This window comes from Juglans regia, chromosome 13, assembly GCF_001411555.2.
Source record: "Juglans regia cultivar Chandler chromosome 13, Walnut 2.0, whole genome shotgun sequence".
NCBI classification, from domain to species: domain Eukaryota; kingdom Viridiplantae; phylum Streptophyta; class Magnoliopsida; order Fagales; family Juglandaceae; genus Juglans; species Juglans regia.
The window spans coordinates 743,582-764,801 of record NC_049913.1 but is presented as its reverse complement, the minus strand read 5'-3'; the positions used below and the strand labels follow the sequence as shown (position 1 = coordinate 764,801).

The 21,220-nt window shown below is 33.3% G+C and overlaps 3 protein-coding genes and 1 non-coding gene across 4 annotated transcripts; 2 read left to right on the top strand and 2 right to left on the bottom strand.

The window, feature by feature from the left end:
* Positions 1 to 2,157: 2,157 nt before the first annotated feature.
* On the bottom strand, positions 2,158 to 2,938 carry LOC108988884. The gene is made up of 2 exons (XM_018962268.2): positions 2,462 to 2,938; positions 2,158 to 2,346 (listed from the first exon to the last, which is right to left on the bottom strand). Exons 1-2 carry the CDS (start codon positions 2,826 to 2,828, stop codon positions 2,237 to 2,239), a joined length of 477 nt encoding a protein of 158 aa, XP_018817813.1. The 5' UTR covers positions 2,829 to 2,938; the 3' UTR covers positions 2,158 to 2,236.
* Positions 2,939 to 11,263: 8,325 nt separating this feature from the next.
* Positions 11,264 to 15,131, top strand: LOC108988934 (ABSCISIC ACID-INSENSITIVE 5-like protein 7). The gene is made up of 5 exons (XM_018962351.2): positions 11,264 to 11,394; positions 12,371 to 13,576; positions 14,229 to 14,300; positions 14,423 to 14,452; positions 14,826 to 15,131. Exons 2-5 carry the CDS (start codon positions 12,482 to 12,484, stop codon positions 14,898 to 14,900), a joined length of 1,272 nt encoding a protein of 423 aa, XP_018817896.2. The 5' UTR covers positions 11,264 to 11,394; positions 12,371 to 12,481; the 3' UTR covers positions 14,901 to 15,131.
* Positions 15,132 to 15,632: 501 nt separating this feature from the next.
* On the top strand, positions 15,633 to 15,705 carry TRNAE-CUC. Its single transcript has one exon. It is a non-coding gene; the product is annotated as a tRNA-Glu (tRNA).
* A 65-nt stretch (positions 15,706 to 15,770) lies between these two features.
* On the bottom strand, positions 15,771 to 20,404 carry LOC108988949 (protein DJ-1 homolog C). The gene is made up of 8 exons (XM_018962373.2): positions 20,092 to 20,404; positions 19,745 to 19,945; positions 19,225 to 19,374; positions 18,950 to 19,129; positions 17,898 to 17,975; positions 16,913 to 17,113; positions 16,392 to 16,529; positions 15,771 to 16,312 (listed from the first exon to the last, which is right to left on the bottom strand). Exons 1-8 carry the CDS (start codon positions 20,362 to 20,364, stop codon positions 16,100 to 16,102), a joined length of 1,434 nt encoding a protein of 477 aa, XP_018817918.1. The 5' UTR covers positions 20,365 to 20,404; the 3' UTR covers positions 15,771 to 16,099.
* Between the last annotated feature and the right edge of the window lie 816 nt (positions 20,405 to 21,220).

Here is a 21,220-nt window from a genome sequence, read left to right as displayed (position 1 = left end):
TTATTAAAATATATATTTTTTTAATATTATTTTTATTTTAAAATTTAAATCATGAATCCCTGCATGCTCATCTTTACCCTCGGAAATTTTAGGTAATGTACTTAATTAATTATATACGCATCAAACAAACGAAGTTTAATTTCAAGCTCTCACGTACAAACCGCTTTTATTTCTCTCTCACTTTTTGACACGAGTTCTAATGCATCCCCTTCTCCCTCATTATTTTCCCCGTTAGAACAAATTGTTTGGACGTGATTCTTAGCATGCATCTTCCATCGTGCAAATTATTCTTTTTTTTTTTTCTAAATAATCATGGTTGGAGCTAGCGCGGTACATGAACTCAGTCCCTGACATTTCACTGAGAGAGACAAATGCCATTAACAGCAAATTACTTCTCTTTGTTGGAAGGTACCTATCGTAATTTTAAGGGATGTGATTATTAAACGGAATACCTTTTGAAATGATACCCTTTTCATGATGATGATTCTCATTAGAGTGATGGTTAAGAAAGTGTCAAGAGACATAATTTTTTGATTTAGTCAAAAGATTGTGTGACTAGTGAAGTATTAAAAAACATAACCTTTTAATTTAGTTAAAAGGTTGTGTCACTTCTTAAAATTGTGTCATTTGTAAACTATTGAGTTACTAATAATTATACTCTTTGACAACAAGTGCATGATGGCATATAAATAGAGGTCAATGGTGCACAAATTTATTCACTCAATTCTCTTTATCTATCACCAACTTGTAGGATAAATATCTTTACAGGAGTGTCACCATATTGTCAAATTTTGTTCATTTTGATTCTTCATAATTATATATATATATATATATACACGTGTGTAGTGATCAGATATAGAGTATATTTTTTAATATTATTTTTATTTTGAGATTTGAAAAAATTAAATTATTTATTTTAATTTATATTAAAAGTTAAGAAAATTATAATAATAAAATGAGATGAAATAATTTTTAAAAACAAACCAGACGTTAGATATAATTGAACCGATCCATTCCAAAATTGTGAGGTGTCGAAGGTTGATAAGATGGGAGGGCAGGGGGATAGAGTTGCAGCACCAAATTAGGACGCAGGTGCGTGCATGCATGAGAGGATATTTCTAAGAATTGATAAGCTACGGATCGAAAAGTATAGTTTCCATCCTCAAATTATGGGTATTTTCTAATTTTACATCTCAAATTACCAATGATGATACATTAATATTAATTTTCTCAAACTATTAAAGAATTGCAATGAGCACTATATATATGCTAACAAAAAATCTACTCAACCTCTTACTATTCATACAACCTCCACACTCCATATTATTTTTATTTTTTATTTTTTTTTTCTTTTATTAAATATTTATTATATAAATAATGAATAAAAAATTTAAAATAATTTAAAAAGAATAAACTCAAAAAAAAAATTTTAAAAATATTAAAAATTTAAAAAAGTGTGGAGTGTGGTGGAGGTTGTGTAGCAAAGCTCATATACTAAAATCTAAATGTCAAGGACTTAGGATTGTAGTATGTCTCTTATTTTTATTTAGAAAAATGATATTTACACAATGGTGATCTTCAATAATTTTTTATGGTTGGAGGGTATAATATGTTTGTTTGATAGGCTAAACTCACAATAATTTGAACGTGAAAACTATATACAAAAACGAATTAAAGATGTAATTTTATTATTACGTCCCTAGTTTTTTTTTTTGCAATGCTCTTATTATACGAGGGATAAGAATGTGATTTACACAACCAATTAACGAGGAAGATGTAGTCCAAAAAGTGGGCAGAACTAAAATAAGTGGTGAAATTGAACACCATTCCCTCCATGCCCCCGGCTCCTTTATCTCTCAAAGTTAATTACTGTTCAATTCCTATAGGAATTCCTCCTCCATTCCATCCAAACAATATATGTATACATATATATACACTGCCATGTTTCTTCCTTGCATATTTTCAGTTAATTCATTTAATATTAGTATTAATCCACCATGAAAATCATCAGGAACAAAAGATAAAATGGTTAAAACAATTAGTAACATCATTGTTGAAACATCTCAGTACCTCTCACCTCCCATTCTCCAGCCTTCCAAACAAGATTGTTGTTTGGCAAAGAAAATCAAGAACACGAATGACCAAAATTAAATAGAAATTATTAAATAAATAAAAACTTTTAATTAGTAATAATTGTACGTTACAAAATTGAGTATGAAAGGGGAAAGACAATTCATCAAACATTTCGGTTCACGGTGGTTGACGTTGAAACGGATTGACGCACTGCGCAAGCAACGACCTGGGCCCATTGCCTCAGCCTCGTCTTTACCAGATCAGCATCTTCACCTGAAAAAAAAAAATCCCATTTTTTTAAAGTGAAATGCGAAATCGATGAGTTACGGCCGTCGGATCAAGAAAAGTCCAGGAATCCACGTACGGAATCAAAACGTCGAAGGTTTACCTTGATCGATTATGGAGCTTGGGCTTTCGTTTTCGCTATCGGAAGCGGCCATTAGGGACGATGAAGACGACGATCTCGACAAGCTGTTACTGTACTGCTTGTTAACAGCGTAATAAAAACCCAGAGCGGGGATAGTGTCGGAAAGCTTTGGATCCACCTCCGGCGAATCGAACCCGAAACCGAACCCCAGTTCGATGCAAGCCTTCAACTCCTCCAGATCATCGTCTGAGACGCTCTTGTTGCGGCGGAGACGGTCTTCGGTGCCGTGATTGCCTTTGCGTCTAAGCCACGCCTCGTCTCGGTGCATATCAGGAGCCCACGAACGCTGCTTGTGGAGAGGCCTCGGCGGCCCGTGGGGGTTCGACATGGCTTAGGTTTTGAGGTGGCTGGGTTTTTCAAAACAAAACTACGAACAGTATTTGCACCATCAACGCAGGAATATGTGTTCGGACAAATATTATTGGGTTCGTAGGCGGGAGGGATTCTTCGAAACTTACGGCTTAAACCTTTATTTATTTTAAAATTCATGGGCCAGCAGTCGGTGGGGCCCAAGTCAATAATGGCCAGAACTTACCAGTGATGTCCATTGCCAATGCCACCACACGAGCGCCGCGCACAATACACGTGGCAAATTTGTTGCTTATTAATTTTTATCATACGTTAACATTATCAAATATGGGAGAGTATAATAAGTGCATTAAGTTATGATTAGCATCACCAAACCCACAAGAATGTTGGTGGAGGTCCGAGGATTGAGAGAGAGAGAGAGACAGAGACAGAGACAGGCTGGCAATTGGAACAACTGAGGTGGACTCCAAAGTCAATGGTTTTATTCTTCCAAAATAGCTTGACAGGTATTCCACGATTTCTAAATGTATGTGTAAGGGATTTGGTACACTTGTCCAGATAAGCACCTGGATGAATCCCTTGCCATTTTTGTCGAGCTAGCGCCTGGTTGGCGTACTTTGATTCTTCCACCATTTCTTTAAAAGTAAAGCAAACTAAATCAAGTGTAAATGTTAGGTTTTTTAGCCATGATGGAAAAAAATAAAACATAAACGGAAAATAAAGAAATAAGGGTGGACAAAACTTTCGACGGCATCGATTTCGATTGACACCTGCTCCAATTATGAAGAATCGGAATTAAAATCAAAGTCAAAATTGCTCAAAAAAAAATGTTCAAAATCGGAGTCCAGTAAACTTCAGCAAAAACCCTACAGATCTTTTCTTACTTCGATTGTGGCATGCCTCTCTCTCCATTTCCTACACCACTCGCTCATCCACAGCTCTATATAGGGGTATAATCGATTCAGTCCGGTTTGTTTTTGGACAAAATCTATGACTGAATCGGTATGTACCGATTTTTTATTTTTCAAAATCGATTACGTCCCGGTTACCCTCATAAATCGATACATCCAATTTTACCGGTTTTAGGTCCGGTCTGGTCACGTTTTCCAATTTTTTTTAAATGTAAAAAATATATAATAAAATGTTACTTTTTATGATAAAATATTATTAATAATTTAATATATATATTATGTTTAAAGCATATGATCAATTAAATTTTCATTTTTAAGATTAAACTTTTATTTTATAAATTATAATATTAAATTATTTCATATATGATATATAATTATATATTATATGTAAAATTTAATATATTATATATAAAACCTATATATATAAATATTTTGTATAATATATAAAATTAATTTATATATATATTTTTTCCAACCGGTCCGGTCCGGTCCGGTTCCGGAAACTATGGAACCGAAACCGGACTGGTTTTGGCCGGTTTTCATAATATAGGAATCGGTTCCGGATCGGACTGATTCAAAACTAGACCAACCAGTCCAATCCGGTTCGGTCCGATTTCTCTGTTTAAATTTACACCCCTAGCTCCACATCACAGTCTCCAGTTCCCAACTCCTAACCAAACTCTTTGTCTCAATAAAATCTTTTTTTCACTTCTCACCCTCTCTTAAAGCATCTTTCTTTGCTGCCATGGCAGTGGTAGAGTTATTGCCTTCATACACTAAAACCCACTTGCAATGCTCCCAAGTCTCATTCTTATTGAACCGTCTCTACAATCACCATCGCTATGCTTTTCGACTGTTCCATCGAGTATGAAGCACCACAATCTCGTGCTTATGTTATGCCAAAGTAAGCTTTGAAATCAATGTTACTATGGCATTGGTTTGTGTGTCTTGTCCAACAAACCTACACTTCCTTTCAAGGATCCGATTATAACTATGATAATGAATCTTACTATGATTTTTTTTCTCTTTTTTGTTAAATGATCTCTTCTTGATTTTATTAAAATTGTGGGTTTGATTGCTTTGTTTGTTGATTGAAGTGTGAGCATGTGATCAATTGAATGTTTGGTTGGGTTGGTTGCTTTGTTTAGGATTTCGGATGAATATTTGATGGAATTTATAACTTCTCCTAAGTTGCCTCTCTCTCTCTCTCTCTCTCCGTGGCTCCAATGTTCCGATTTTAATTCTAGCAACTTCAATAGGAGTCGAAATCTGCTCCGATTTGGAGTTGAAGTCAGAGTTTAACTTGGATTTCGACTTTGGTGTGAGTCGTAAGTCAAAGTTGGACATTTCGAGTCTCTTGGAGCTGTAGCCGTAGCCTGGCCCTAGAAAGAAAAGTGGTGATTTGAATGCTAGAAATCATTGGAAAAAGTTGTCTAATACTGTATTACCGCATAATTTTAATATATATATATATATTATGTCAAAGTAACATATAAAACACATTTATCTAGTTAGATTAAATAGTTATTTTATAAAATAAAATGTTTTTTTACAAAACTTATAAAAATACTTGATGACATGTATAGAAGATATTATTTCAACTTTTATTCAAATAATATAATTAATAAAATATTACAAAAAAATTTAACAATCAAATTAACTATTACAATCCGTCTATGTAGTGGTAGGAAAAGTCAGTAAAAAAATACCTTTTCAATGGTATTCATGTCACCGCCGCAAGAGCAAATTTCGTACTTGGAAAGGATGAAAACGATTAGAATCCATTTAAAAAGTTAGAGCACTCGCATTGATTTAGGTAAAGTTGAAAGTTGGTCAAAATTTAGATAAATTGTACTAAAAAATTTCATATTGGTTGGATATTTTTAAAATAATTTGAATTTTTATTACAGTGATTAGTCAAATTTGAAGAACCAAATTGATTCACCAAAAGTTAAAATAATAATTTATCACTCCATTAAAAATATGGTTTGTGAATATTTAAATATAATATTAGATATTTGGTTAGTGAATAAGAAATTTAGATAGAAATTTAGATAAATTTAATCTCAATTTTTTATTATTAGTATTAAATGATCATTAAAAATATAATTTTTTAATATTAATTTAATTAGAATATAATTATTATTAATATTAAATTGGTAGAATTATAAAATGTGATATAAATAAATTATTAATTTAATAATATTTTATTATTTTTTAGAGGATAAATGACTAATCCTGTAGGGATTGAATTTAAACAGAATAGATAAATGTAAAAAAGTATGATATTAACTAAATTTTAAAGATGCATTTGATCAAGTTAATGCTGGTGCCAATAGTCTCGCTCACTACTCCTTAGCTACGAACTCAATCGCCCTATAGGAATCGCTACAATTATTGAATTCCAGGTAAAAGTACTCTTCAAAAATTCGATAAAAGAAAAGTAACAGAAAAAATGAGACATCGCCAAGGTTGGCGAAAAGATTAAGGTTGTGTTTAGATATTGAAGTGAGTTGAGTTGAATTGAGTTGAGATGATAAAATATTGTTAGAATATTATTTTTTAATATTATTATTATTTTGAAATTTGAAAAAGTTGAATTGTTTATTATATTTTGTATTGAGATTTGAAAAAGTTGTAATGATTAGTTGAGATGAGTTTAGGATCCAAACGAAGCCTAAGGAGTCTGGTGGATAGAAATATATTGTCTAGGGCTTTTCCTGATGCCAAATTAAAGAAGGGCACGAAGGTGATTAACAAGGAAGGAGCAGTTATAAGCAGGATGATGAGAATTAAAAGCTTGAAACTAGTTTGATATGAATTGCAGAAAAGTTGTAGCTGCCGGAAGAAGAATGGGCAACGGACCTGAAGGAATAGTCGAGTTGGCTTTGCATCAGAGAGAAAAAAAAGATGATGGAGAAGAGATTGTCAGCCAGAAAATACCGATGGCATATGATCACAACCCCAGAAAATACCTATAGTTTGATTGTCATAATCTCAGCTTCTAAGAGCACTCCCAATATTTTTTGTATTATACAAAAAATATAAATAATTTAAAGAATTGTTCCAAAAAGAAACTTCATCAGATTATGAAAAATGAATTGTAAAATACATTTAGCTACAGTTCCCTACTATATGTAGTGGGTACTGTTCATCTTGTAAAGATTTTTTTATTGTTGATATTTCATTTACTCCCTCATTTTTATTTACTTTAATTTTTATCATATAAGCATATTCTTTTTTATTGTTCATCATTTAAAAATAAATAAACTGATGGATGATATATTGTAAAAGTTAATATGTGAAATAGAAAAAATGAGTTTTGGTGATGTATTTTAAAGAATAACATAAATAATCCATTGAGAGTGCTCTAAAAGCATTGGTAGTGGCTTCTCTATCTCAATCTTCATCTTTAAATTTAAAAAATATGTCCAAGCATTGGCATTGGATTAGCCAAATACATTTTCATCTTCAAATTTAACAAATATCATCCATATTTACTCCACAATGAATTAGCTAAATTGTTTTCATCCAAACTATAAGTTACAGTAAATCCATTATTCTTTTTAAATATGAAAAGAACTATAGCAAGTCTAAAAGTATTTTTTGAGATTATTATATTATAGATATGAGATTTTACCATCTATATACATATGAGATTATTATATTATAGATTGTTGGATTGTGAAAATAAAAATAAATATGATTTGTTGGAGGTTATTGTAGATTATGAAAATAAAATAAAATTTAATTTAATTAAAAAATATAAAAAATAAAAAAGAATAATATTTTATTATTATAGAGAGTGTGATGACTAATCCAATATAAATTTCAAGTTTTGAATGATTAGCTAAACGTGAAAAAGTTATATATTAGTCAAAATTTGAATAATAGGATGATCAATCCAATGCTAATGCTCTAAATTCATCTACATTGGCTTATGCATCTCTAAATTTTTACATAACTATAAATAGTACTTCTTTAAATTTAAAGAAATACTATTCATTTTTCAAACATTATTTTACTATTTTTTCTCTCTCCTACCCATCAAAATCAACTTTGTAAAATTCATATTAAGATGATTTTGATACTTAAAATTTGTATTAAGTTGATAATACCAAGTAGATGTTAATTGTAAAATATATATATAAAAAATAATTTTAGGAAACAAATATAAAATAATAAAATATTATTATTTGGTTCAAAGATGCATAAATCAATGTGAAATTTTTTTTTCATATGTAAAATCATTCTTAAAAACAGATAATTTTACATATGAAGATGTATCAATAATTACCAATGCTCTAAAATGGAGGTGTAAAATTCGAAAACCCCTTGCTATTCCAATTAAAAAAAAAATGGATACAACAAATTGATGACATTACTCCACCAAGTAGTATTTTCCTTAATGAAAATTTGAAAATATATCTTATCTGGAATAGTTTAGGAAAGCCTAATGAATTTTATTCTATAAAAGCCAAAAATATTAATGACTCGCTCGAGTTTGTATTAAAAATTGACATATTTATTAAAACATTTAAAATTAAAATAAGTGGAGCGTTCGAATTTCAGAATTGATGGGTTAATTCAACAAATAGGTAAGAACGAGACTGCTGTGAGCTGTCCGATCGCCATACCCCGTCCCATCACAGATCCATAAGAATGTCGTCTATCATTACTCAGCCTTCTAAATTTCGAGTGACGATATTTGTAATTATCATTGTTATGCAATCCTTTTTAAAAAAATAATAAATATAAAATTTATATAAAAAAATTAATTTTTAATAATAAACTCAACTATTTTTTTTTAAAATATACCATATTATTTAACATTATTAATAAATTATACAGTTTCTTGTTTGTTAATTATTATAGACATATTTTAATCATAAAAATATTTCATAAAAATAAATATACGAATTATCATTGTAATTATCATTGTAAACTTATTTTTATTGTAGAATAGATATAATATATTATATAAAATTATTTGTGAATCAAGTTTTATGAATTTTTTTATGATGTCAATATTATTACATATTCTTAAAATATAGTATATTTTATTTTATTTTAAAAGTTCAGATATACAAATAAAAATATTGGATAAAATTATGTTATTTTTATAAGATATTTTATAAAAATATTTTTTATTTAAAATATAATTATATAAAATATTATAAAAAAATATTGTGTATAAATTATTTCTATTTTTAAAAACAAACAAAAACAGAAAATTTAGTGGGGGCGAGTTGGCGAGACGCCGTGAGTTCATTGCGTAGAAATGCAAAATTCGAAGGTGCGAGGGGCCCACCATTAGTTGTCTGGATCCTTTTTTTGGGTTTTTACTGTTGTCACGGAACCAACCGTTGGACACCGCGTGGTGCACGGAACCCCCACTAGGATGTGCCAGCACAATACATACCACTTCTTATCCTGATTGGTGTGCTGTATGCCTTTCTTTTTTTTTTGTTTGTAGTGGATCTGCCCCTATTATCTAGCTTCTCTATTACTTTAGGGTACGTTAGTGAGAAGTGTTGAAAAATATTGAGAATGTTTGTGAATAATAGTAAAAAAGTAATGAAAAAGTAATAATAAAATATTAAATAATAATAAAAAATAAGTAAAAAGTAATAAATAGTAAAAAAGTAGGTAAAAAATAATAATAAAATAAAGAATAGTAGTGAGGCCAAACACACCCTAGTCTTTTATATGAATCAATATAACCGTTGAGGTGGTGCTGCTTCCCCACCTCTGGGAGTGGATCTGCTCCCGTTATTTGTTTTGTATTTTGTATTTTTTATATGTATTTTTAAATATTTTTAAAAAATAAAAAAATCATAATATTATTCAAAATATTTAATAATAAAAAATAATAAAAAAATATAAATAGTAACTCCTAACTGGAAGAACAAGCGAGAAGAATAGCATTATTCTTACATAGACATAAATCCCTATAACTACACTAATCTTTAGCAACTAATGTTTATGGTAAACAAAGCGATATATAAGAATCCACCAATTTGACGTAAGTAGATAAATTAGGATGAAAAATATTTTAAGTACAAAAAGATTATATAAAAATAATATGATTTAATATGATATATCAAATTGTAAAATTATTTTTTTATAAAATAAATCTAAATGATTTCATGAAATTATATTAATTTATGAATCTATTTTATATAATTTGTATTTGGAGCAATTTTTATAATAAATGTGTATATATATATATTTATATAAAGTAGCCTGATCAAACCCTAGTTAATCTTGTCAAACTTCAATCCTCGGAGTCTAACATTGTCCCTTGAACCACCAACATGGCTTAACTCAACTCAAGCCTAACACCCACATCCAAGGCCAGGATTATCTGTCCAAAGGCTAACATTGTCGAATAAATCTTCTTCACACACTACTGTGTGAAGAAGTCCAGCACACCTAATGTGCTGGGGTGAAAAAAAAAAAAAAAATTTATGAAGAGTATGCTGCGGCTTCTGGCTGATGCGCAGCACAGCCCAACATTATCCCTTCACCCACCTTGAAGCCACCACATTCGAGCTCCAAAAAGCCTGTCTTATGTACCAACCAACCTATGTGACATTGACTGTCGTTGGTGTGAATTGGCTCCATCAAACCTGCCAAAAATCAACTAATTTATTTATTTATTTATTTTGAATTTATTTTTTAACTGTTATGTAGAGTATTGATACAAATGTAATATATTTTCACAATACATTTAATAATAATATTATAAAATAAAAGTATTAAAGTAATATTATTTTTATTAAATATTTTATAAAATTATCTCTCATTTAACATATTATTGTAAAATATATTATAAAACTATTGTGCATAAATCATTTTACATTGGGTAATCTAAAACGTGTCGGTTTGATGCAAACCACTTATTGATGTGAAATCTAGATTCTAAAGTCTCATTTGTTTTCAAAAAATATCTTATTTTATTATTACGATTTTTTTAAATTTAAATATAAAATAAAATAAATAATTCAATTTTTTTAAATTTTAAAATAAAATAATATTAAAAAATATATTCTAACAATATTTTATTATACTTTTTAACTTTAATCTCAACTCTTCTTATCTCATATATATATATATATATATATATATTTTTTTTTTTAGACAAGTTATTATATAAAGCAACGTACACATCCACTCATGCTGACGAGGGGATCTGATCTCATGACGGGCTTAAATTCATCCAGTTCCTAAGATCCACTGCACAGGATAGAAACCCACAGTAACAAACACCCTGCACTGTTCCGGACGAATAAATCCAGGAGAATGATCACCATCAAATTATTTGTCGGAAAGTTCTACTCAACGGTCCAGATCTTCCCACCCGTCGACACTCCACTGGCTATCGGTCACGTCAAAGTTTCAACCTCTTCATCATTGGGCCACGTTGCGAGATCACGATGGCTCCCCAGTCTCTCCCCCCAATATTCTAACCATTAAAAAAACAGCAGAAAATCAAAGTCCCTCAAAATCGATCCCGAGAGGCCTCCTTAAATAACGACTCGAGTCTAGGAAAGCGGCTCAAGACACCTGTCGCTTACACCACAGCCCAAGCTTGCTCAGAGCTTCCGACACGACTCTCTCTCTCTCTCTCTACAGCCACTCCGAATTTCGCTCCCCCCAACCAAAAAAAAGGTAAAAACAAAAGCCTCTCTCTCTTTCACACTCATTCCCTTTGTTTTGTACTGTTTATTTCCATTTTTCTTGTCTTTTCTGATCATATTTCATTTTTTTTCGTGAAAATTGGATCCCCCACTGTAGTTGGGAGCTTGAATGTTCATGTACCAATTTAAATCGGAAAGTGCCTCTTTTCTGTAAAATCAGTACCAGAAATGGCGTGTTTTTTTTTTTTTTTTAAATATGGTTCTGGATCTCTATCATGTTGTTTATGATTTGAGTATAATTGGTTGGCTTTAGTTATTAATTACAAGTTCGGTTTTGATCAATTTAGTCTCAAAAGTGGAACACTAAAAGTTGTTTGTAAGTTTGTGGATACATATGTTAGTGAGTTTTGGATCTGAATGAAGCTGGAGAATAAACAGGACAAAAGTGCTAGGATCTTTTATCTGATCTGCATCTAGTACTGGATGGGTCATGGGTGTGTTGGACGGTTTTGCGTGGTTCTAGTTACCTCTACTTTTTACCACTTCAGATTCTTCAACGCGAGGTCTTATTCGGAAGTTTGGCTTTTAAAATTTTTTTTTTTTAAGGGTTTCAATCACCTCGAGCTACAGCTGAGCTTGTTTTCTGACTTGGGATTCTTATTGATTTGTCGGTTTTGAACTAGTGGTTGTCGTACAGTGTACTAACCAAGTTCTTGATAATCGGACTTATGTGTGAAAGTTTTGCTCTTCATTGTTCCAATAATTGCAAGCTAGCTACGTTTTTCTTTTCCTCAGCTGCAATTTGCCATTTCAATTTGTTTACTAAAATGGGGGTTTCAGGGGAACTGATTTACTTGATTGTGGGTTAAATCAACAGTAGAATTATTATGTATGCAGTTTGATGTTTTTGGGTTTTACTCGGTTAGTCCATTGATAGATCTGTGTGAATTTTCTGCTTCACTGACTGATTTTTCCTGCGTTGCTGAACTTTGGATCTGTATATAAAGAAACCAATACAAATCAAACTGAGACTTATACTCGATCTCCTTCAAGTGGATGCTATATATAAGACAGCTCCCTAAACTCAAGCTGCTGCCACTACTTGAAGTTTCCCAAAAATGGGGTCTTATATGAACTTCAAGAACTTCAGTGATGCACCGCCTGCGAGTGGTAGTAATGGGAAGCCGCAGGGAAATTACCCGTTGGCCCGGCAGCCTTCAGTATACTCCTTGACCTTTGATGAGTTCCAGAATACCTTGGGTGGTTTTGGAAAGGATTTTGGATCCATGAACATGGATGAACTTTTGAAAAATATATGGACTGCTGAGGAGACTCAAGCCGTGACATCTTCAGCTGGTGCCAGAGAAGGAAATGTCCCGGGTGGCAATTTGCAGAGGCAAGGATCTTTGACATTGCCACGGACACTTAGTCAGAAAACTGTGGATGAAGTTTGGAGAGACTTGCTGATTAGGGAAAGCAGCTGCGGTGGTGTTCCAGATGGGAATGGAAATGGGGGATCAAGTGTGCCGCAGAGGCAACAAACTCTGGGAGAGATGACATTAGAAGAGTTTTTGCTGAGAGCTGGCGTGGTGAGAGAAGATACTCAATCGATTGGAAGGCCTAATAATAGTGGGTTCTACGGTGAACTATCAGGAACAAATGATAACACGGGTTTATCCTTTTGCTTTCAACAGCCAGTTCAAAGTAATGGGGTTTTGGGTAATCAGATAATAGAGAACAATAATCCAGTTTCTAATCAGCCTTCTAATTTAGCAATGAATATAGGCGGGCTAAGGGCTTCTCAGCAACAAATTCAGCAGCAGCAGCCACTCTTCCCCAAGCCTGCAACTGTGGCTTTTGCCTCTCCCATACATCTTGTAAACAATGCTCAGCTTGCTAGCCCTCAAAGTAGGGGTACAATGGTTGGAGTTGCAGAGCCTTCTGTGAATACTGCTTTGGTTCAGGGTGGAGGAATTGGCGTGGTTGGTTTGGGTCGTGGGGCTGTCACTAGTATGGCTGGGTCCCCTGCAAGTCAGATATCATCAGATGTGATTTCAAAGAGTAGCGTCGATACCTCGTCATTGTCACCAGTTCCATACCTATATAACCGGGGAAGGAAATGCGGTGGGGCTTTGGAGAAAGTGGTCGAGAGAAGGCAAAGGAGAATGATCAAGAACAGAGAGTCAGCTGCAAGATCACGGGCTCGTAAGCAGGTAAGCATCATATTGAGGCCTCCATTATAGTTTGTTAGCAGTTAATATTATCAGTGTTATGTTGCTTTGCTTCTTTGTCAAATTGGGTAATAACAAGAACCAGCACATCCTTAAACTTCTAAGAAAAATAGGAGAAAAGGGATTTTTTTCATGCCAGCCAATTCTGTCATGGAAATTACCCTCTGTTAGCAAGTGATTTTTTGTGGTTTAAAAATAAAGTTGACTTCCTATTAGCAACCTATTGCAAACTGCAGTAGCTACGCCCTTAACTGGAATCTGAATGCCATGACTATTCTATGGAGAGGGGAAAGCATTAGAACTGTGGAGCTCTGCTAATGATCGAATTAAATTGTGTTTCTGGCGTAAAAGTCGAGTTGGCCCACCCATTTTAGGTTCTTCCATCATTGTATCTCGGATGAGGTTGTTTCCCCAACGACATTGCAGCCAATAATGTAAAGCCAAGCCCCTAACGAATCTGCCTAGAACAAGATCGTGTGAGTGTCCACTTAACTGCAAGTCAAGGATAAAAAAATCGCCTACCCAGAAACAGCTTTGTAAATTAATGTTTCCCTGCTTGGTTACTGAATTTTGATTTTGTGCATAGAACAATGACAGACAATTAATGTCGCCTTCTCTTTTGGGTTTCTGGCAGGCATATACCTTGGAACTGGAAGCAGAAGTTGCAAAACTCAAAGAAATGAACCAAGAGTTGCAGAAAAAACAGGTGTTTTTTTTTTTAAAAAAAAAAGAAAAAATATTTTTAATTCAATTCAAAATCTTGATTGTTTATTCGGTACGTAGATGCTGTGAAAAACCCTCATTGACCTCATTTTTGGCTGGCTGCAGGCAGAAATTATGGAGCTGCAGAAAAACCAGGTAGAAGTCCCCTTTGATGTCTCGTTACCTTACTGTTTTTACGTAAATACAGATTACATAGCCTTCAATCAAACGACAAATACTTGTTCACATATTCAAATTTGGGGAATAAAAAATCCATGGTCTTTTGGGTTTCATTGAACAAATCATGCACAGAGAAACTCATTATCTAGAAAACAGTTCACTTCTTCATTGATTTTAGCAAGTGAAACAAGATTTCATTTTGTTTCTTTCGTTAACAGGTTCTTCTTGTAATTCATTAAAAAAGGTTCTTGTTGCAAATTATCGACAAGAGCTGAACACTCTTCGTTAGTTAATTTGAACCGCAGAATTGGAGCCTAAACAACTCCTTTTTATCTCTGTTTTTTGGCAGATAATAGAGAAGATGAATCGGCAGTGGGGAAGTAAAAGAAGATGCCTGAGAAGGACACTGACTGGCCCTTGGTAGAGATGATGAAACCGATTGTGAATACAGGAAATGGTGCTTTTTGAGTACGCAGATGTAGGCGGTTGATCATTGATGTAGTAGTGTAATGGTTAAGAGTGTGTGCATCTGTCATCTGACTACAAAGTTTAGGTAGCTGCAGTATGTATAGGACTAGAGACAAAAAGATAGAGTTTGTGTTGTAAATTAAAACTGAGATTAGTTTTATGTTACAGATTGAAGCTTTTTGCGTGATTTCTATTTGCAAACCCTTTATTTTTTGAATAATACTAAGTACAAACTCTAATTGCACAAGTCTTATATAAACTTCTTGTAAAAATATGGGCTCGGAAAAAAAAAATTGATATTACTTTTACAAGTTAATTTATAAAAATAACGTTTTTTTTTTAAAATATTATTGTGTAAAATATTGTAAAAAGTTATGTAGTTATATATATTTTTTTTAAAAACACGATTCTCCTCAAAATTTATTAGAATTTTCAGTATTATTATTGAGAAATGCTAACTTGTACTTATAAAAAAATTACATTCACGTGACTTTTTACTGTTTCTTTCTATTTATATATATATATATATATATATATTATGTTTTTAAAGTGAGAGTGGTTTGCATGTGAAAAAGGCATAGGATTCATATTGGAATGATGTATTTGTTGGCGAGCCTTGAGTCGATGGCAGAGGGGGAACAAGCTATCTGTGGTTTAGAACCAAATAAAGAAGCCGGTGTACCCGTAATCCGTTGTAGTCTAGTTGGTTAGGATACTCGGCTCTCACCCGAGAGACCCGGGTTCAAGTTCCGGCAACGGAATTTTCCTTTTAATCTCTAACTGCTATATACGTGTTAGCCACAGTCGTCTACCAATGCAACGGAGCTAGATGGTGATGGGTACCATACTATCATTTGACTCGGAGGAAGGCGTCAAGCGTAAAAACTCAATGCAAGGTTCAATTTGGCATTTTAATTAACACACTCTGATTTTGTGAAGGAATTTGTAATATTTGCCCATATGTGATTTGCTTGAGGACGCACAGGCAAGCAGTATGGTGATTTGTCATCAGTCCTCCGGTAAAGGGATAAAGCAATCATGACTTTCACAGAAGTTCTGCTGAGACTCAATTCTGAAATAGGGCTATCGGCCTCGCACATGCCTAATGGAAAATTGCCTTCATTCAATCCATAATGACTGGACTAATTGGATCTCCTAACTCCTTGGATACTCGAAAACAAGGCCTTCTGCAACACTCCTTGCTCTTGCATGACCAAAAAACTTGCTCACAATAGCCAATGCAAAATCTGTTACGGTAGCAAGTCCCCTGCTAGTGATCAGTCTACCGTCGATGACTACTTTGGCACTCTTCACTGCTTCCTTTGTAAGATCGTCAATGACCGACGGATGAGTGGTGGCTCTCTTACCCTGTATGTTTGCAGAGGAATGGCATAGCTTTAACATACGGAACTTGTAAACAAGATGATATCAATTGGCTTCCAGTTACCTTCAGTAAACCCTGTCTATGCAGGACAGTTGGCGAAGAGCAGACTGCTCCATACATTCTTCCAGCTGAATCTTGTTCTTTGAGCAACTTCTTGAGAATCTTAGATTTGTGTAGCCGCTCAGCCCCAACAATTCCTCCCTGAAATTTACAATGGACTTAAAAGGATGTAGCATGGAAAAGGAAAAATTATAATAAAGAGTACATCATGAATTCGGACAAGGAAAGCATGAGTCAATATAGGCATAATAATAGTGGAGAATTCAATGATTGAGAAACAAGAATTATCATAAAGCCTGGGCTGAGCCAACCAATTAATAAGAAAGCACTTTAAAGACTTTGAATTTCATTTGAGTTTGTGCGAGTAAAAATATAATTTGTTTGACCGAGACAACGAGGCTAATATCAATGGTAGAATGAGAATTCAAGACCTCCTAAACAATACCTACATCCTCAATACTAAGAAAACGTAAACTGCAAGAATGCTATTTTATTACCCAGAAGAAGTTGTTCATTTATCTTACCGGAAGAATGATTAGGTCATATGTTGACTCAGAAGCATCTCCAATTAGCTTATCAGCAACAAGTTTTGTGCCTTGAGATGCCAAAATCTGTACACTTTTTTCAACTGAAGCAACCACTACATTCACTTTTGCTCGCCGTAGAATATCTGCAATAGTTACTACTTCAATCACTTCAGAGCCATTTGCAACTGGAATGAGAACCTGCATAACCAATGAACAATGAGAGCATATGCCTTCAAATTTGAACACTGCATGCAATGATACCTTCACAGGCGCTAGATTACCAAGGATACAGGAAACTTGGAAAGTGCTTTAGAACGAGTGTAGACAAGAACAGAGAATGTAGGAAAACAAGCCTCACAAGATGACAATTGATCTCAGATCCTAATACCCATCTGGTCTGGACACCAGATAGAGTGAAGAAAGTAGCTCCTTAAATATGTTTTTATAGGGAATTGACATATTAATGGGGTTGAAAAGAATTTTGTACCAAACATCCTATTCAAGTTTTCTAGAGAAGAATTATAATACAAAATATTGATAATTCCTTCTTGAAGTTTTTCCTACTTAACCCCTTATCTATGACTAACAAAGCTATAAAGGAAGAAGCAAAGACTGAAATTTACCAGCACTGTTAATAGTTGAGAGTTCATGCTACTAAGAAGCTATCAAGCAAAATTCTAAAAATGACATTGCTTTCATACAAAAGGTTTTTGAATTATTTCTAGCAATGCTTAGGCCAACAAATGATATTTTGAAGGTAAACCACGGCAAAGAGATGATAAAGAAGAACAACAAAGGAAGAATTCTAAGGATCTTCTCTTGTTCATTCCTAAATAGATACGCAGATATCTATCAGAGACAGAAAAGAAAAACAATTTGATAGTAGGATGTGCAAGAGTATTGAATAAAGGGTAGTCATTAATCAAGCTGCATTTCTGTAAAGGAACGTTCATCAAATTATACAGAAAGAGAAGCAACTCACATGAGGGGTGTGATTGACAGACCAATCAACTTTGTTGAACTCTTCCTTTCTAGGACTATCATCAGCAGTATACACCAACTAATACAAAAGAACCAAAGAGTGGTAGCTCAAGCTAATCAGGCAAAGAATACAACACTAAGAAACAGGTAAAAAGGAATATAAAAGAGAAACTACGATGTGAGACGAATGACAGATTCATTCTTAAACCACAAAGACAAAAATTACATATATGTTTATGGGGATTAAGCACATTCAACTACTTAACTTTCCTATTTCTCTTTTATACATAGGATTAGAATTCCAATTTGAGAAATATATTTTTGTGTTGAACAACTCCCTCTCCTAACGATCAATGGAAAAGAGCCTATACACCTCCTGCAGTTTGATTCCTGCAGAATATCACCCTTCCCTTGCTATGCCAGCAAAGATATTCAAACTGGTCTTGTACTCCCCTTTTCACTCTGATTTTATTTGTACCATTCGTTCTCTATTTCATTCATTTCATTATCAAGCAACAGAAAATCTTAGCATCAGAGTGAACCCTGAGAAATTCTTCTACTGATATTTTTTTGGTAAGTGATTATTCAGCTGATCCATGCAAAAGAATCTAGTTGAGTAACACAAGCATTTTGAATCTCAATTAGGCCAAACCTCTGAACAAGGACACCTTCAACCTGCACAAGTAATCATCTGCTGGTTACAGTTTTAATATATAATTTGATCACTTTAGATCTGGTAGGTTGAATAATTTATTGAAACCATGCTAGAATCTCTGGAAAAGAAAGATTACACTCCTATTCTCTCAAATTTATATTTTCCATGTTTATGAGTTGACCTTGTAATGTAACCTAACAGCTTCCACAAGTTGTGTCAGTGAGAAACAATGCACCAACAGCTATGATGATCCCATATGCTTTGTTTGCATACCTTAGCTATAGAAATAGCTTTAACTACTATTGTCGAAATCTTAGCTTCCAACACAAATTTAAATATCTATGAAAGAATAAAGTCTGAAATGCCAAACAAATCACCATCTAGGTAGTTGGCCTTACCAATAACTGTCCAACCTTGTTGGCAACTGACTCTCCAAACAGCTGCTCTACCAAGGAAAGAGCAAACTCAAAAGTGGTTCCTGGACCACGACTTGTTGTAAGCTCTCCAGAAACTTGAAGATTTGATTTAACAGCCCAAAAGGTTGGAAGCTTGTCCATGAACGCAGGATGACAAGTTGTCTTGCACGAAGAACTTCACCACAATTAGCCAACCAGTATATATGGGTATTTATAGATTCATTAAATCTCAATTGACATAAACCCACGTAAGCCACCTGCTTTTTTCTCAGAAGTCCCCAAGGCAGTAGCGTGACTGCTGGAGCAGCACAAATAGCCCCATATAGCCTCTTTTCCTCGGCCTGTTTGTTCATTATTTTGCGCAGAACTTCGGAGTCTCTTAACCGCACTGAGCCAGGCATTCCTCCCTTAAAACAAGGCAGAATAAATTAACCACTAAAAGCATTCACCGTCAAACCAATCAACAACTTAGTAGCCTACAACCGAGATTATAATTCCCATATAATTAATTAACTGGCCATTAAGGACGCAAAAAAAAAAAAAAAAAGTGTATACAACTATCACTGCCATGCCAAAACAATCGCACATCTTTCTCTGTTACCTTTTATTTTAAGCATTTTGTTTTTAAAATTTCCCCAGTCTATTCCATTTTTTTATCACTAAATAACTAATCTTCGTCATTGCAATACTGTTTCCTTCTAACCACGAATTGCAGGAACTGTAATTTTATGGTTAATGTTACACCAGAATACAATAAACAAAAAAGCATAAACTAACCGGCAACGCGACGAGGTCGAAAACCTGTTCCGAACAGGTCACGATGAACGTGTCCGCAACCAGTTTGGTGCCGCCAGAAGCTTCAATCTCGAGATGTGGCTCCACTGATGCCACAGTCACGTCCGCACCAGCTCGACGCAGAACATCAACTATAATAACAGCTTCCATTTCCTCCGTACCAAATCCAATAGGAAGCAAAACCTGGCCACACAGAAACAAAAACAACGCTATTCAGTCTTATGAAAGCAGGAAATTTACTCCTTTAAGCTACGTCTGATTGCCGAGGAAATTGTGCTTTTTTTTTTTGAAACTTTTGATGATACGTGAAATGGGGGTTGTATAAAGACCTTCTTGGGAGGCTGAGATGTGGTTGTATTGATCGAACTAGTATTAATGCTTGTTGTAGTAGTCGTGGGTATTGTTGGAGAGAGGGATTTTGTGGCTTTCGAAGTGCGTTTTGGAGTGGTGGTTCGTTGCTGTTGAGAGGGCAAGGAAGCGAATGATAAGGAAGAAACGGTATTTGGAGAGGCAGCCAATGGAGAGCGCTTGTGAGAAGAGGAGCTGAGAGTATTGGGCGAGATAATGGACGATAGAGACTCCATTGACACCCTCGTTTGCATCAACCTTGGACTCGCAGTCGCAGAATCCAACAGAGTAGAGCCTTATCCGGGTTTAAGCAGGCTCTAGATCGTCTTCCCAAGAAACGGTGTCGTTTTTAGCCCAGGTAAATCATTTTCTCTTTTCTTTAAAATTTTAAATTGCCACACGGCTAAAATAAAGAGAGAAAAAAAAAATTGGAAAAGGCATGTAATTTATTCCGTGTTATACAGAAGTCTATTTTATACATTATTTAAAATTTATGAAACATGAGGATATATATTTTTAAGAAAAAATTTACAAAACTTCTTACTATTTATATAATTTCTACACACTATATTTTTTTGAATTTTTTTATCAAATATTTAATATATGAATAATGAATAAAAGAATTGAATTAGTTAAAAAAAATAAATTCAATTTTTTTAAAAAAAAATATTAAAAATTTTAAAAAATATGCTGTGTATAAGTTAAAAAAATTGTATAGCATTGTTCTATTTTTAAAGAGAAATGCTTTCGGGATCTAAAAAGTGTCTCAAATGATTTTTTTTTAATAATTAAGAAAATATTTTTTAATGATATTATGAAGTTTTTTATTTTTTTAAAAATATTTATATTGATTAAAAAAATACATTAAAAAAATAAAAAATAAAATGCACTATTCGATAGTCTAATTGGAAACATTTTTTTGGTGGCTCTAGCATAACTTTTAAATGGTGTAAAGAGTGTGTGAGGATACATATAAAAAATGAAAAAATTTAATTATAAGTAATTTTAAGTATTAATATATACATTTATTTAATATGATTAATCAGAAAATAAATTTTATTAAAAATAATATTAATTTAAATTTAAAATATAAAAATAATAATATTAATA

Bases quoted from the DNA above. Each gene is read 5' to 3' on its own strand.
- LOC108988884 (XM_018962268.2), bottom strand. From the start codon at position 2,828: ATGTCGAACCCCCACGGGCCGCCGAGGCCTCTCCACAAGCAGCGTTCG. The intron at 2,347-2,461 runs GTAAACCTTCGA...TTTTTTTTTCAG, and splicing joins AAGCTCCATAATCGATCAAG to GTGAAGATGCTGATCTGGTA.
- LOC108988934 (XM_018962351.2), top strand. From the start codon at position 12,482: ATGGGGTCTTATATGAACTTCAAGAACTTCAGTGATGCACCGCCTGCG. The intron at 14,301-14,422 runs GTGTTTTTTTTT...GGCTGGCTGCAG, and splicing joins AAGAGTTGCAGAAAAAACAG to GCAGAAATTATGGAGCTGCA. The intron at 14,453-14,825 runs GTAGAAGTCCCC...GTTTTTTGGCAG, and splicing joins TGGAGCTGCAGAAAAACCAG to ATAATAGAGAAGATGAATCG.
- LOC108988949 (XM_018962373.2), bottom strand. From the start codon at position 20,364: ATGCAAACGAGGGTGTCAATGGAGTCTCTATCGTCCATTATCTCGCCC. The intron at 17,114-17,897 runs GTGAGTTGCTTC...TTGGTTATGCAG, and splicing joins CTGTCAATCACACCCCTCAT to GTTCTCATTCCAGTTGCAAA. The intron at 16,530-16,912 runs GTAAGATAAATG...TGTAAATTTCAG, and splicing joins ATGACCTAATCATTCTTCCG to GGAGGAATTGTTGGGGCTGA.